We start from the raw sequence: 15,588 nt of genomic DNA, 5'->3' as shown, positions 1-15,588 counted from the left end.
ATTCTTTACTGTGAGGGTGGTGAGGCACTGGAGCAGGTTGCCCAGAGGAGTTATTGATTCCTTATTCCTGGAAGTGTTCCAGACCAGCTTGGATGAGGCTTTGAGGAACCTGGTCCAGCTGAAGGTGCCCCTGTCCAATGTGGGGCATTGGGAACTAAATGATTGTTAAGATGCCTTCCAAGCCAAGGCATTCTGTGATTCCAAGGAATTGCATTGTAAGCTAGTATCTCCTAATGTCATGTACAAAAGTATCGCCTATATGTGCAATTATAGCCTTCATTTTTTTCAAATCATTCTTCTCTAAAAGACAATTCAAAGTTCAGATCTGAATTTCAGATTCTTGCTCTCAGTATTTATCATTTCCCAAGAAAGGGCCTGTTCCTTTAACTTAGATGCTGTCACCAACCTAAGTGCATGGCTGTCTGTACACAGAAGGTATATGATGCATTTATTGATATTCTTGTTGTGTAGTGTATTTGTCTGTGTGCTGAATTTGATTTGGCTGAATAGGGGATTATTAATAATCAAATGAAATAGCTATTTCCCCAATTCTAATGGCTTTTTTTTTTTTAATTTTCAGAATGGCCTTCCTGATACTCAAGCCAAGTTCCACATCATGTTTTTATTCTTTGCTGCAGCTATGTTTTCTGTCAGTTTGTCTTCTCTCTTTGGGTATCACTGTTGGCTTGTCAGCAAGAATAAATCTACGTTAGGTAAGTAGATTTAATGCTACTGTGTTTGACAGCAAAAAATAAATAATAAATGTATCTTATATGCATGGGTGTAATGGAGGAAGTGGGAAATTCTACACTGGTTCCTTGCATCTTGGTTAGAAGACTCCCAAGTTCTTCTGTTCCATGGAAATTTTGACTCTTTCTCTTGCCCCAAAGGGCCAATTTTATTAGTAAACTTAACATTATTCCTCTCACTGCTTTCCACCCACAGTTTGTTAACAGAAATGGAATAAACTAAAAAAATTTAAATAAAATCAAGATAAATTCCTAATAAATGTTAGATGGACTACTACGTGCTTGCACACGTAATGCTTGAATACACATGTAAAACTTAATAAATAAAGTCCAGAATACTTCAGTGCCTGTTCTCTACTGCATGCTGGACTGTAATAATGCCAGTTTGCAATATAGTCCTTAAAATGTCTAAATCTCTAAATGCTTTCCTGCTGATGTAAGCTGATTTAAAGTAGGCTAATGAATTGACCTGGTTTTTCCTGTTTTCGGATTTGTTAATGATGATTTTGGTGATTAATGGAAAACTTTGAAAATAGATATCTGTATCAATGGAAGAAAGCTTGTTTCTTCAAGATTTCCTGTAGGATTTTTGAGTTTCTTCAGTATTCTAACAAATCATTGACTTTCAACAATTTTTTGCTGGTATTAATTTCTACCTAGGTATAAGTAGAGAAAAGTTTTATTAAAGATGTTTATTTGAATGGAAATAAATTAGTGTTCTGTTTATAAAATGGTCTTTTAGTGCAAAAAATTTGTTCAGACGTAATCATAACACATTACACTTCTAATTCAACATTTTGTGTTTTCAAAACAAATGGAATCCCATACTGGTAATATAACATGTTTCCTGCATACCTAAGTTACTCAAAAAGATCTGGGTGTTTCTTCCAATTTTAGCTTAGGAAATTGCTCAATATATGAAGCCTTAAAAAGGCAGTAATTTGGTAATGAAGCCATGATAGCTTTAAGTGTGACTGTGCTTAAATCCTCCTGGGAGTTCTTTTCCTAGCCTAATATGGGCATCTAAAAGGATGCCCCGATTTTCCCTTCCCCCTTCTTTAAAACCCATTGTAATTAATGCACACTACATGTGGAAGGTCATTTCCAGCAGTTCTTGGCTAAGTTTGACTGCAGAAGGACAGTCTCAGCATGGTTCTGACATGGTTTGTGGAGCTGTACTGTCAGGACATCAGGACAGAGCTTGCCTGCTATGTATAGCCAATTAAGGGAATTAAATGGCTATCAGTCACTTGGTGAAAAGTGAATGAATTTTCTGCTTCAGGCACTTTGCAACACTTGAAGCTATATTTAGCTCTCTTCTCCAGAAATTTAGGTTGGATGGCCGGGGGGAATAATCTGGGTCTATGAGCAAAGACGTTTCTTTATGCAGTGGTAAAAACACACAGTATTTTCATACCCCAGTGTGTGTGTAAAGCTAGTCTTACTACTAAAATAGGTTAACTTTCTCTCCTTTTTCATTACTTTTACTGTAAGAATCCCTTTGTTTAGGTTTTTTCTTTCTTGAACACTGTCTGTGGTATATTCACAGACTGAAATATTCATATAAACTTATAATGCCTGCTTAAAAACGGAGTTCCTCACTCTTCCTTGCCTTGATGAGGGAGGAGGGTGAAAGGGACTTCCACCCTTCTCAGCCACTGGAATTGCTCCACACACACAGTGCCTGTGTAGCACTCATTGACTTTGGCTTCCAAGAGTGCTCTCACTCCCTTTCTCAGTCATTTGGGCAGTATTTCCTCTTGGATGAATGGCAGTGCAATTGCCTAAGTACTGCTGGGGAGTAACCTGCAAAGAGGTCTAATTAATCTTTTTCTTTTAAGAGGTCTTCAGAGCTCCCATATTTCGTCACAGAACAGATAAGAATGGCTTTAGCCTGGGCTTCAGCAAAAACCTACGGCAGGTGTTTGGTGATGAGAAGAAATACTGGTTGCTGCCTGTGTTTTCAAGGTATGCTGCTCCTAATGCTTAATTTATTTAAACTGTTAAATGATCAGGATCCAAAGCATTTGGGGAATGGTTAGCTTTTTGAAATAATATATAGTAATAAATAAATAAACTTCTTCAAAGTTGAGAGTTTTTTGTACATGTGACACCAGTTTGAATTTTTCAGTTTAGGGGATGGTTGCTCCTTTCCAACTTGCCTTGTTAATCAGGATCCTGAGCAAGCTTCCACACCTGGTGGACTTAATTCAACATCCAAAAGGTAATCTGCTTTTGTTACCCATTTCATAATATACTTAAAAGTGGTAAGCAAATGAAGACTATCCTTTTAATAAATCCAAGTCATACTTTAACAGTTAAGCTGTAAATCAGGTATTCCTCAGATTTATACTTAAATTTATGGAAATGAGGCGGGGTGAATTTTTCCCCTGATGTGCTTTTTCTCTGCTCAGTGACATCCCAGGACCTGAATTTTTCACACCTGCCTAACAATCAGTATCAGCAGTATTCTTTATGCATACATACATATGGTTACTCACACTGCCTGTGATACAAATCCACTGCCTTGCATGGCTTTTGAGGGATGCCTGCTTTTTCTTGTCTGGTGAAAGCTGCTCCATATAAGGGAATCATCCCTAATGGCACTTGGGCCAAAGCACAGGAAGCTGAATATTAAGTGTTGTTTCTATTGATAATAGAACATGTTTTATTAATTCTTATCATTAATGGACATGACTTCTTTAAAGCGTGAAAAGTATGCGTATTCTCCTTTGAATAAATTCATATTGCATCCTTTTTGAAATGTTTGATAAGTACAGTGAATATGAGGCTAAGAAATGATAATGGAATCATACTGACAATCTTTTATTCATAAAAGAATTATATGACATTTCAGCTTGATGTTTTATCTTACCCCAGCATTCTGTAGCTTACGTTAGGAAAGAGATTTTGGAGATGTTCTCTCCACTATTTATCATGTCAGGTTTGTTGTAGTGAAGAAGAATATAGGTAAGATTGCATTTGGGGCTGAAGTACATGTATTAATATAAAATATCTGTCAAATTAAAAATCCCTGTGCTTTTTAGATTGTGCTTGCACTTGTGACAACCACAGTGTAATGTATATAATGATAAAAAAGTAGTGATTCATCAGACAAGAAGCAAGGTGAGGTAAGGAAAATACTGTGTATGACAAACGGTTTGTAATGTGTAGTAAAAAGATGAAAAATTACTGCAATTCACTAATGTTCTTTTTATTGGTGCTACAGTGAGAACCATCTGTTTCCTGCAAAGCCCTTGCGTGATTCCCAGAGCCACCTACTTACAGATGCACCATCTTGGCCAGAAACTGCTGCAAAGGCTGACAAGGGCAAAGTTGGTAAGGAGTTGACTTATGCTGCAATGATCTGTGTTGTGTAAACTCTTTTGGAGGATATATTGTAATAATGGCCGCAGTCACATGGTTTGTATTCATGAACCAAAATTTATGAAGCTTTTTTAACAATATAAGCTAGTAGGAAGTTCCATGTGTAAAGCTGCTGTGCCTTTCCCACTTAAACCTGACCAAGGGACATTAGAACACTGTTACCAGTAGGTGCTAATTATTTTTTAATATAGGCCTGATAGCACCTTTGACAACAACTTTCTTATAAAAGAGGTGACACCTATTTGCAGCTAGTGACAAGCTATATAATAGATATGGGGCAGGACTTGACTTGGTAATAGAGTAATGACATTAAAATGATTGTTAATACATGGTTGTATTATTTGCTGAAATAATGAAATGAAATAAATTTGCTGAAATAATGAAATCTTGAAATGAGACCTTTTCCTGTGGGAATACTATTTTTTGTCTTTTAAGGTATGAGCAATCCTGCATTAACCATGGAAAATGAAACCTAATTTCCCTTAAAAGAACCATCTGAATATGTAAGGAAAGGTATGTTAATATTCTATGTATTTATTATTTTATTTGATGATTCCTTACCATTTGAAGAATGCACAAAAGAAAATTACTAAAATACTTCCTGTTTTCTTCAATTAATTTTTTACCACATGTAGTAGCACATGAATTCATAGTTTTAAGCTAAAACTTTAAACTCCTATTTCTTGATGTGTAATGTTTGCAAATTAGTTTGATCTTAATACTCATTGCTTTTTAGGTAATAGTCCAATAAAATATTATTATTTTTATTATTATTATTCCCTTTATTTAGAAAGATACAGAGAATTGTGAGTATTCAAGCTGTTCAGCCAATATTTGTAATGCTAAGTTTGAAAATTAGGCTGGTTCTTAAGACTGCATGCAAGGATCATAGCTTTGTCTGCTAAAACAGGTAAAAGTCTATCAAATGATGAAGCAAAAAGGATTTAGTCTAATATATAAGCTATTAGTGTCTTGCTGAGTCAGGTACTGACTGAACTGCATCCTATTTAATAGTAAAAACACAGCTGATATTTTCTTGCATTAATATCTTGCAACACAGACTTGAGAAGCAGCAGTAAATTCTGTTAGGTACATAACAGGAGCTGACATTTACCCTGGGTTGTGGAGAATGCACACAATCATCACATTCACTCTAGTACTTGAATATAGCTAACTCCACCAAACTTATGGAATTAAATTATTTTGTATTTAAAACTGTATAAAAAGTTTGACTCCAACCCTAAGAATTTTTGCATACCAAATAATTGATGTGGAGGAGCTGTTCCAGCAAGGTCATTTCTTCCCTGCTGTTGGAAGGACCTTTTCAGTCATCCCGAAAAAGCATCTCAAGTGAAAGTCCTTTAGTTATGTGTGGTGTGACTCTTGGACATGCTGTCATGGCAGTGAGGTTGCTCATGGTCCCTCATGGAAGAAATGAAAGGCATGGAAAGTCATCAGGGAACTGCAGTGATTGTTACTAGACCCATTAGGAATGGTGTTGCACTGTCAAGGCAGATTATAAAGCTAGTAAGTGTGCAGATAGCAACAGATGGACCCATAGCTTGTACCAAAGAGTTCCCAAAAGTTCAGTTTGGTTCATGAGAGAAATTTCAAAACCTCTTGGCCCTTACATTCTGGTTTTGTGTTCAGTGATGAAGACACAGTTCCAGATATAGGTACATCTGCAAACTTGATGATGATGTGAAGTGTTAGAGGTGTTGAAAATGTGGGTGTCAGATGAACAGAGTTAAAGAGATGAGTGAAGAAAACTCAGACAGTGTCTGCAATTTTCACTGCTCTCTGGATGATATTTTAATAGAATATAAACCCCTCATTTCTAACCCTTTGTTCAAAATGTAAAACATTGCATTTCTGCACTGTTTAATCCATCCGTTCTTTCAACAAAACAATAGCTTCTGGAAAAGACTAAATTGCTCACTTTCAGTTGATTTAATGTCTTACATGTCATCACTAATCAAGAGTAAAATATTGGAGACAGACTTTAAAGAAACAGATTCTTGGATTGTTACAGAAATACCATTAATTGCAACTAGTTTTATCAGGTTGGAGTTCTACTTTCTGAAGTTCTAAGACTTTATTTACTTAAGTAATAGCTTTTAAACTTTAATTTTTCTTTGAAGAGTGTGTACATTTTATTGGAATATTGTCATTCAGATTACTCTGAATATCAAACATAGTCTGTGACTGTTCTAAATATGTTAAAAGTGGGTGGATTTTCCCATCAGTTTAGCTTGATAAACATCTTGTGCTCTTTTTAAATTTTCTTCTTTTAGTCCAGTCTGAGAAAGAGTTGTGCTTGCAGTCAGATTCCTTCACTCTGTGGGGTTTGGGGGTTTTGTTTGGTGGGTTTTTTTTTTTCTTTTTGGAGGTGTCCATTTTGGAACATGGCTTTTTAAAGAGAGACTACTTTCAGAGGAGGTTATGTTCCAAAGAGTAAGTCTAAAGTCACATAAAGGGGCTCCTGGAAGTTGATTTTGCCTCACTTGGATTCATGCACTTTCAGAAGGGTACAGGAACTGGTAATTCTCTGGCATGAGCATAAGCACCAGATTGGTTGTACCTGTACTCTGAGATATTTCTATGTGGCAGTTAAAACTTTCTGGAGAATTAACAAAAAAGATAGATTACTGTCTGCATATATGCCACATACAGTTGCTGGAATAAGAGCCTGTATATAAAAACTTCTTTTATCTACTTCACATTTGACTTCATTACATTATTGTCAATATAGGAAGTATATTTGTTCCTAGGGATTGAATAGAATAGTTTTAATAGAGCTGCTGAAGTCACCACAAAAACCAAGTAATTTCATCTTAGATATGAAAAATACAGCCTGCAGCCCCTGCCAATGTGTTAGAATTAGAATTTCTGTCCCACTGAAGGATCTGTTCAATATCCTGTATCCTATAATCCTTCATATTTCAGCAGAGGACTGATTACCGAAAGTGCCAGATGTAGTTTACACTAATGTAATAGAGAATTATTTTTTAATTATGTTGGTATCTGGAAGTAAAAATAGCTCGTCTCATTTTATAAACTGGTGGCCTGCTTGCTGTGCAGTCAGTACTTATCACTGTCATCCTGAAGTAGATAAATAACATACCTGTGAACAGTCTTACTGGGTTCCTCTTCAGGGTGGGATTTTTATTCTGCTGTTAGTCACTTTCCCCTTCAAGTTGATGAAACTTGTTACAATAACATCATTTTTAAGTATTCTTTGATTCTAATAATGTGTTTTGTGATTAATATTCTGTTCCAGTTTAAGAACAAGCTGTTGTTGGAAGGAAGATGCATTCTTCCAAGTACCAGCCCTGTTGGCCAGCTGCTCCTGTCTGCTCCTCTATGGATGTGCTCAGAAAACAAACTGACAGATGATTAGCTGTCTCCATGTCACTGCTTGAAACACAAAACTAAACATGTTACTTCTGAACCATATAAAGGATGTTTCAACTTAAAATTACTGGGTTTGAATGGCGAAGGATGATTGAGTACTAGAAAGTGGTACAAAAGAAGAGCCTGCGTTTACAATTGTAAAAATTCAATGGCTGGTTTTACTTTGGTATTCAGCACAAGAAAAATGTGACCTTCTTACTATCAGTTCATGTTCTTGGCTTGGTTTTGAAAATTCACCTTTTCATTCAGATTGTTCTAAGTAGTTGACTTTAAAATCAAATTTCTGCACTACTGGCTTTATGAATTGGGAGAACAGCCCATGTTGATTAGGAATAGTTTAGTGGCTTGGTGGACTGTATTTTCTTTTGAGCCCTTGATAAGCAATTTTTGAAGAAGACCTAAGTGAAGTGTCTGACTGTTTTTGGAACATTTTTTGGAAAACATTATTGTAAAAGCTCTATTTTCCCAAAGATCTGCACTACAGATAGTTGGAAAAGTTGAGAGGGAAAAAAATCCTTTGGTTAATTGAATGGTACAGTGGGCCCCTGCTCAGTGATGCAATGAAAAGCCTGTGTTCAGGGGGGTAATATGGAAATGAAACCGGCCAGCTGGGGATTTTGATGGCAGCTTCACAGAATAGTCCTATGAAATGGGATTTTATCGTCCCATTTGGAGCTCTTACCCCTTTGGGAAGCAAATGTTGGCCCTGAACTTTGATCCAAAAGACTTTTTACCAACCTGTGTTAGTTACTGAGGGCCACTGTCCTTCAAGCTCCTAATTTCCTATTAATCAATATTTGTCTCAGATATTTTTTTCACTTTTTCTTCAAGACACTGCCTTTCTTACTGCATAACGTGATGAATACCATGTGCAGTCAAGGTGACTTACTGTTATTACTTATGATATTTGCATTTACAGGACAATGGACTTTTGATGCAATACCAAAAAGCCAAGCTGCTGCACATAGGAAATCCCATTTAATTAAGTTAGGAGCTAGCAGCTTTCTTAGGATCAGAGTTTACTGACTAGAATAAAAGAGGCATTTTTGGCTTTCAAAGTCAAGGAAGTTTCAGCAACACAAATCTAATTGTCTTGTGCCTTTTGTATACACTACATTTATGGTATCAGCGTTTACATTTAAGTGCAAATTTCTATTCTGAAAACAACTTTAGGAGGAACTTAGTTATGCTTTCTAAGGGGCTAGATCAAAAGACAAGTCAAAAAAAGAAAGGTGGAAACCTCAGACTATGCTGAGTTTGGTTGAAACAGGAAAGTACTTCTATTATCAAACCTGAACTACTTAGTGGGTTGGTTCACAGTGTAAAGATGCCAGTCATTTGTTTAGGAAACTGGCAGCAAGACTAAGTGATATAATTCTGAAAGCAAAAGATACTATCATTAACTCTCCTACCAGCAGGTAACTTCAGAATTTGTCTTTCTTGGGTTTGCAACTTAGGTGATAGCTGGTGTAGCAAAATGTGGCTTTTTTTTTTTCTCTAGTGAGGGAAAATGTATTTATTTTACTTTTTTTTCTTTTAAATCTAAAAATTTTACCAGCCTGAAAACATCTGTTTATTGCCAGAAGTGCCAGAGTGTGGATCCCTTGATGTAGAACACCTTTTTTAAACTAGCATGAAGGTAGCATACAGTTTACATTATGCCTGCAGAGATCTAGTTACCAAAAGATTTTTTGCAGCTCTTTATTCAGTGTTGTTCTGTCAGCTTACCTCATATTCGTGTTTGTTTAAAGGCGAACTTGTCAAGGGATAAGGGGGAGAGGGAAAATATATTTTTTAACACTTCAGGTTCTCTATCTGTAGAGTCTTGTTTTTTATGCAGTTAGTCACAGGGTGGTTTGTCATGGAGCATGCATTTAAAAATACAGAGTAGAAAGTTGAAATTCAGCTTCAGTGTGTCTTGCACCATATTTTTATGTAAAGACAAAAGATTTCCTCCCCAAGCAAAACACATCATGGAAATGGATCTCTCTAATGTTGGTTTCTCTGTGTCCAGGGCTCTGAGATCTCTCAGTAAGGCTGGGGATCCATGTAGAGAAAGGACAGGGATAAGGGATCAAGAAATGCCTGGCTTCTCCATGTCTCAGAAGTCACACTTGGAAAGCACAATAGCCCTGAATAATCTGCAGTTTTGTTGCAGCCAGAGGCTGTCCCCCTCACAGAAAACTGATGGAGACATGGGAAACAGACACCGATGAAGGGAGGAGAAAGGGCAAGGATGGTAGCTCAGATGTAAACATTGAGCAGGTCTGAGCCAGGGGGCTGTAGCTACATCTGCTCTCTGGATGTAGCTATGGCATGAGCTGTGTCTCCATGAAGAGCACTGTCAGCAGGCTTTGAGGGTTCCTGGCAGTTCTCACTGTGTAGAGTATGGACAAAATCGAGTCAATCATGCTCCAAAGTATAATTTCTGATGATATGACTGTACTCTTGGCTTTAAACTCTCTAATACTTTCTATAACAAAATGAAAATTCTCTTTTTGACATACTGACCATTGTCAGTGTTACAATGCATGCAGGAGAATTTGTGAAGAAGTCAGGGTAGCAAGGATGCAATGTTGTTTGTCTGCATACACTGATTCTCCTGTCCTTTATATTCTTGCTAGGCACTTTACTACAGCCTTTTGTGTAATGTCTGTATTTTTTTTAAGGAGTGCTTTTTACCTACTGTACAGTTACTAATCTACTTTTTTGCTAAAAAGAAAATAATATCCCTGATATTTGTCTAGAGGTATTTGTCTGGTGCATTTCAAGCTGTAGTGGAAACTAGATGAGTTCTGCAGACTCCTCAGATGGGCCTGAGTCCCAAATGACAGCAAAGTTAAATTTATTTTGTATATATGTAAACAGTCATATGAAGCATAGTTCCCTACATGTATAAAAAATGTCTTTTATTTGTAGGCTAGAACAAATCCAAAACATCTGCACCAGAAGTAGTCCATGCATACTCTATATCAGTAGATGTACTGGTGATGGAGTACTCGAAGTCTTCACAGAGAATTATTTTTGTTAAGAAAATGGAACACAATCTATATGAGCAGTTAAGATACAGCTGCTGTTATGCACTTTAATACTTTAACTTGAGAGAAAAAACAAGTGTCCAGTTTAGGTTACAGACTGAAAGTTCTTTCTTAGACTATGGCTGGGCAGGTAATGACTGAAACACAAAATCACAGAGGGGTAAAGGTTGGAAGGGACCACCACTGGGGTTATCTGGTTCCTGCTCAAGCAGGATCATCCTAGAGCACATTGCACAGTATGAAATACAGGTGGTTCTTGAGTATCTCTTGTGAGGGACACTCCAGAAAGGAAACAAGCTTGTTTCAGTGTGTGGAATGCTGTAGCTGTTTTTCATCAATATTTGGACTGAAACCTAATTTCCCTTAAAAGAAACATCTGAATATGTAAGGAAAGGCATGTTAATATTCTCTGTATTTATTATTTTATTTGATGATTCCTTACCATTTGAAGAATGCACAAAAGAAAATTACTAAAACACTTCCTATCTGTTTTATTTTCTTCAATTGATTTTTTAGTTAACTGAGAGCTCTTCCCCTGGTTCAGTTGACAGGTGTGTGGAGAGGTGGGGGGAAATATATTTCTACATAAATTTAGTGTATAACTTTGCCACGTGTTAATGTGTTGCTCACATAAATAAATGCTTCATGTTCAGCATGCCATGGCCGTAGCAGTCATTGACACAGTACTCCCAGTTTTACTGATGGTGGACCTGAACAGCACAACATCATCTCTACCTACTAGGGCTTCACTGGCAACACAGCTGCTGTAAATGTCCCCCCTCAGCCCTTCACCAGGAGTCTTGGACTTTTGTAGGTGTACTTCCCTTCTCCAAGCGTCACCTCACAACGCACTGACACCGAAAGGGGTTGAGAAGGAGCCAGTTCTTTTATCGTCTTTCATGGGTGAAACACTTTATGCTGGCAGAGCAGAGAGAGCTGCCCTCCTTTTTGAGTAATGTTAATAGTTAAAAAGGTGGAATTTTGTTCCCCAAAAAAGGGCGGCAGGGAGGTGGGGGTGTCTTAAATCCCCTACCCTTTATAGAAATGAAAAGGTACAAGAAAGATAGCTTCTAAACAGGATTGTCACCCACAGGGCCACCACAGTGCAGCTTTGCTTCATGAGGGTTCTCCATTCCCTGCCAGGCCAGATTCTTCAAAGCTGCCTGACTTTCCCCTCTTTCCTAACAGTCCTCCTTAGGAAAATGCTGGATCCACTTCCTGTGCAGAGAGGAGTGAGACTGTTGGCGCAGGGACCTCTAAAGCTGCAGGAACAGTTATGTAAAGATGAAAGCAGCTTTCACCTCTACCACTTCAGACATAAAATGCAGTATATGGTCCAAGCTCATCCTGTTTTTAAAACCCTTCCAAAAATAGTGGTATTGAACCATACACAAACATTCCCATCCAAAACAAGATTAAAAAGAAAGAATGTACTGCTATGCAGTGGGGGTGGTGGGATGTCTCTGTTGCTACTTCACTTGCATCTACCACCTGCTTATCAGTGACCTTGTAGTAGGATGGGAAAAGCACCAGCCTTCTGGGATGAAACTTGGAGCAAGTGACATCTGACATAACCTAAGAAAAGCCTTGCCACATTCCCTCGGCAGTTTTTCGATTGTTCCTTCTTTCAATTTTGTATCATCTTTCTTTCTCTCTTCTCCTTCCCTTCCCTAGAAGTCCAGATGGAAAGTGTTAAATGTGAAATGTACAATCACTATTTTGGTAGGGAGAATAATAAAGAACCTAAGTTGACTCTTGATAGGTAATTCCTTCATATCTCTAAGTTGTCACTCATCACTGAAATACAGTAACTCAGTCATTCTAAAATCCTGTATTTGAGGCATTGATCACATCCTTCCTCCTAGATCACTTTAATCTCAAGCAGATGGTCCCAATGGTTTGAGTGCAGGAGTTGGAAGATGTGCCATGAGCCATCTCCCCTCTCTCCCCCTCTGCAAGCTCACAGTTTAACTGATTGGCATAACTGGAACAGACCCAGCACTTCCTGACAGTCATCACTTTATGAAGTCACTTTTCCTTTTTTTTTAATCTGAAAATAGAATAATTCTTAGTTCACTTAAGAAAGAGCTCCTGTTATAAAGGCAAAAATAGACAACACACACACTGTTACAGCCTGAACAACAGGAACTGACTTCCAGTTACTTTCTCCATCACATCAAGAGATTTAACTGGCCAGTATTTCAAATAGATACAATAGTAAAAATCAGGAGCTTCATCATAGATACTACAGCTACTCCCCAGAGCATGCAGAGGGACAAGAATGAAGGAAACAGGGAGCTTGCCAAGGTCAGTTATATGATGAGAAGAAAGGGTATTGCCAATGCCACCCCAGCTCTGCTTCACTGTCCTACAAAAAATGAAGCACATTTTCTGTAACGCAGCTTAGAAAGTTCATCTGCTCCCAACTTCTACCTGGTACACAGAGAAGGGAAAAGGCTTCCCTTCCCTTTTCTCCAGTTCTCCCTCACATTATCCAACACAGTTAACTGAGGCAAGTGTCTTAGGAGCATGGGACAGAGCACTCTTGGGCAAGACAACTGTCCAACAGAGGCAGGAACTAGTACCTCATCTCTGCTGGCAGCAGAAGGACAACACCAGCCCCTGCAGAAATCAGATCTTCACAGCTGGCATGAATGTGCAGATTTATTCCCAATCCAAGACTAATAAAATAATTCAGGAGAATCATCTCATTTCACTACCTGTGTGAGGTGGTGCAAGAGGGAAATAGACATCAAATAAGCAGCCTCATGGATGAGGGAAATAAAATAATCTCCCATGAACCAATCAAGGTGCAGTAAACCAGGTGCACTAAATAAGATATACCAGGAAAATAACTTCATGGTATAAATAGAAAAGTACACAGAGAGAGATAACTGATTTTACTCTATGTAAAAATTGGGATTTATTCTTTGTGAGATTTTTTCAAACTTAACAATTAAAAGTAGTTAGACAAATACCCACAATTCTACTGGAAGCTTTTGGCTTTTTTTGCCATCACTGACGTGGTGGTGTAAAATTAAAATTTTGGGAAGTCTGTTTTATTTAAAATTGCACTTAATTATTTTACAGGTTACTAAACTGCAATGAACCCACACCACCCTAAATCCATTAACATGTGATTATTAAACTTCCAGTGAAGGCCTAAAAACTGCTTCAGTATAATAGGAGTGTTTTCTTTCAGTGCATGTTGGTTTAAGTGAGTTATTAATTAATTCAAGGTTGAAAAACCAATTGGGAGTTTAAAACAGAACTTCTTTGTGTCCAGTTTGTTCTTACATTCCTAATCTCATCTTCCTCCACCAAGGATAAATCTTCCTTATTCCAGACAATGTCACATGTCCTGCTTCCACCTTTCTGTGTTTTGAGCTGAAGCAGAAGCACCTTGTTCATGAATGAAGGCTTCCTGCTACTTTTCCTGGATTTTCAGAGTTAGGGAATGAAGCATTTTTGAGCATGGAGTAACCAGTCAGATAAGGTAGAGAAATTTCTTGGATGTCAAGAGTTTATAGGTCATCAGCAAATTCATGTGGGAAAAAGCCTTAAATACTGTGTCCCAGACCTATTTTCCTCCACTTCAAGGATGGTTCTTGCTTAGTTTCAATGAGCAAAGGAACTAAATGCTTAAAATAAAAATTATATATATTTAAAAAAAATTAGTGGCAGAGAACATAAGGTTCCAGGAACACTCATCTGACTCCAGAAGCCAAAAATACAAGTGGATTAAAAATAGAAAGATCAAATATAACAGGTTTTGATACTGCATTTCTTCTGACAAACCTACTCAACAACAGCGTATTTCAAATGGATTGGGAAAAGCAGAGGCCTATAAAGAGAATTCTTGTCTCTGAACAAAAAGGTGCATGTCTAGACAGCTGGAACTGTGCCTGCACATTAATTTTTGCAAAAGCAATTAAGGCTGGCCACTTTGGAAATAGAGTTCATGCTCTGAAGTTTACATGTAATGGTGCTACACATAAGAAATTACTTTTTTCATAATCTCTACAACTCACAATTTAAATCACTCCTTAATGGAAACTAAATCTAATTTTGCCAAGGAAATGAATGATGCACAGATGTCTCCCTGGCTGCAATCAACTCTCAACAGACAAAGCGATCAGACCAAGCGTTCTCTCACAGAATAAAGCATAATCTGTTTCATGCTGACCAGTGGCTTTTGAGAAATACTTTTGTTACTGAAAAAAAAGTCAGGAGTAGAATTCAGTGAAGTCACACACTGGTCTAGTGGAAGGTGTCTCTCTCCATGGCAGGGGGGTTAGAACTAGATTGTCTTTAAGATTCCTTTCAACCCAAACCATTCCCTGATTCTACAACAGGAAGCAAAGAAAAGCACAGCACAGCTTATGGGATGCTCAGCAGTTACTTCAAAAGCAAATCCCCATCGGCACTAGAACTGTTACTGTAGGCACACATTCAGAAGGCTCTAAAAACTTCCTTTGATCCTCGATTAAAAACCAACTTCAAAACAAAAACCCATTAAAGTCCTTCGAAGAGTCATTCTGCTGAAGTTAACCAGATAGCTGTATCCATATGCTTTAGGCAAAGCTACTACTTTAAAGCACAGGCATCAAACTTCAGGGGCTCTTCATTCCATGTCTATGCAAACCCTGGAGGCCACAGTAAGAATTCATCCTGCTTTCACGATCACAACCTTAACGCCAAAGACAAGTGAAGTTAAAACAAGCCACCATCATCTAATGCACAATGGTAAAAGCACTAATGGGATTAGGATGCCTCAGAAATAAACTGCAATCACCCCTCTTCCAACTCAGGACAGTAGGAATTAAATGACTGGAAACCCATGAACGCAATTCTGCTCTGAATGTGAAATCAGTCAGGGAGCAGTGAGTTAGATTTCTCTATGTCAGCATGTAGAAAAGAACTATCATGCCTAACAAAACAGAGCTGAACTGACCAAATAATCACATTGCAGGAAAAATTTTGCAACAAAACCACCAGTC

General features: G+C 37.7%; 1 protein-coding gene across 1 annotated transcript in view; it reads left to right on the top strand.

Annotated features, from left to right (window-relative positions):
* ZDHHC2 (zinc finger DHHC-type palmitoyltransferase 2) overlaps nt 1-11,243 on the top strand; it is a 35,371-nt gene extending 24,128 nt beyond the window's left edge. Inside the window, exons 8-13 of the mRNA XM_036382018.2 lie at nt 581-713; nt 2,591-2,717; nt 2,881-2,973; nt 3,979-4,088; nt 4,572-4,649; nt 7,417-11,243. Coding sequence (XP_036237911.2) covers nt 581-713; nt 2,591-2,717; nt 2,881-2,973; nt 3,979-4,088; nt 4,572-4,612 — 504 coding nt within the window. The 3' untranslated portion in view covers nt 4,613-4,649; nt 7,417-11,243. The remainder of the gene's footprint in view (nt 1-580; nt 714-2,590; nt 2,718-2,880; nt 2,974-3,978; nt 4,089-4,571; nt 4,650-7,416) is intronic.
* Nucleotides 11,244-15,588: the final 4,345 nt, after the last annotated feature.

This window comes from Molothrus ater, chromosome 4 (assembly GCF_012460135.2).
Source record: "Molothrus ater isolate BHLD 08-10-18 breed brown headed cowbird chromosome 4, BPBGC_Mater_1.1, whole genome shotgun sequence".
Classification (NCBI taxonomy): domain Eukaryota; kingdom Metazoa; phylum Chordata; class Aves; order Passeriformes; family Icteridae; genus Molothrus; species Molothrus ater.
This window is presented reverse-complemented; position numbering and strand designations above follow the sequence as displayed.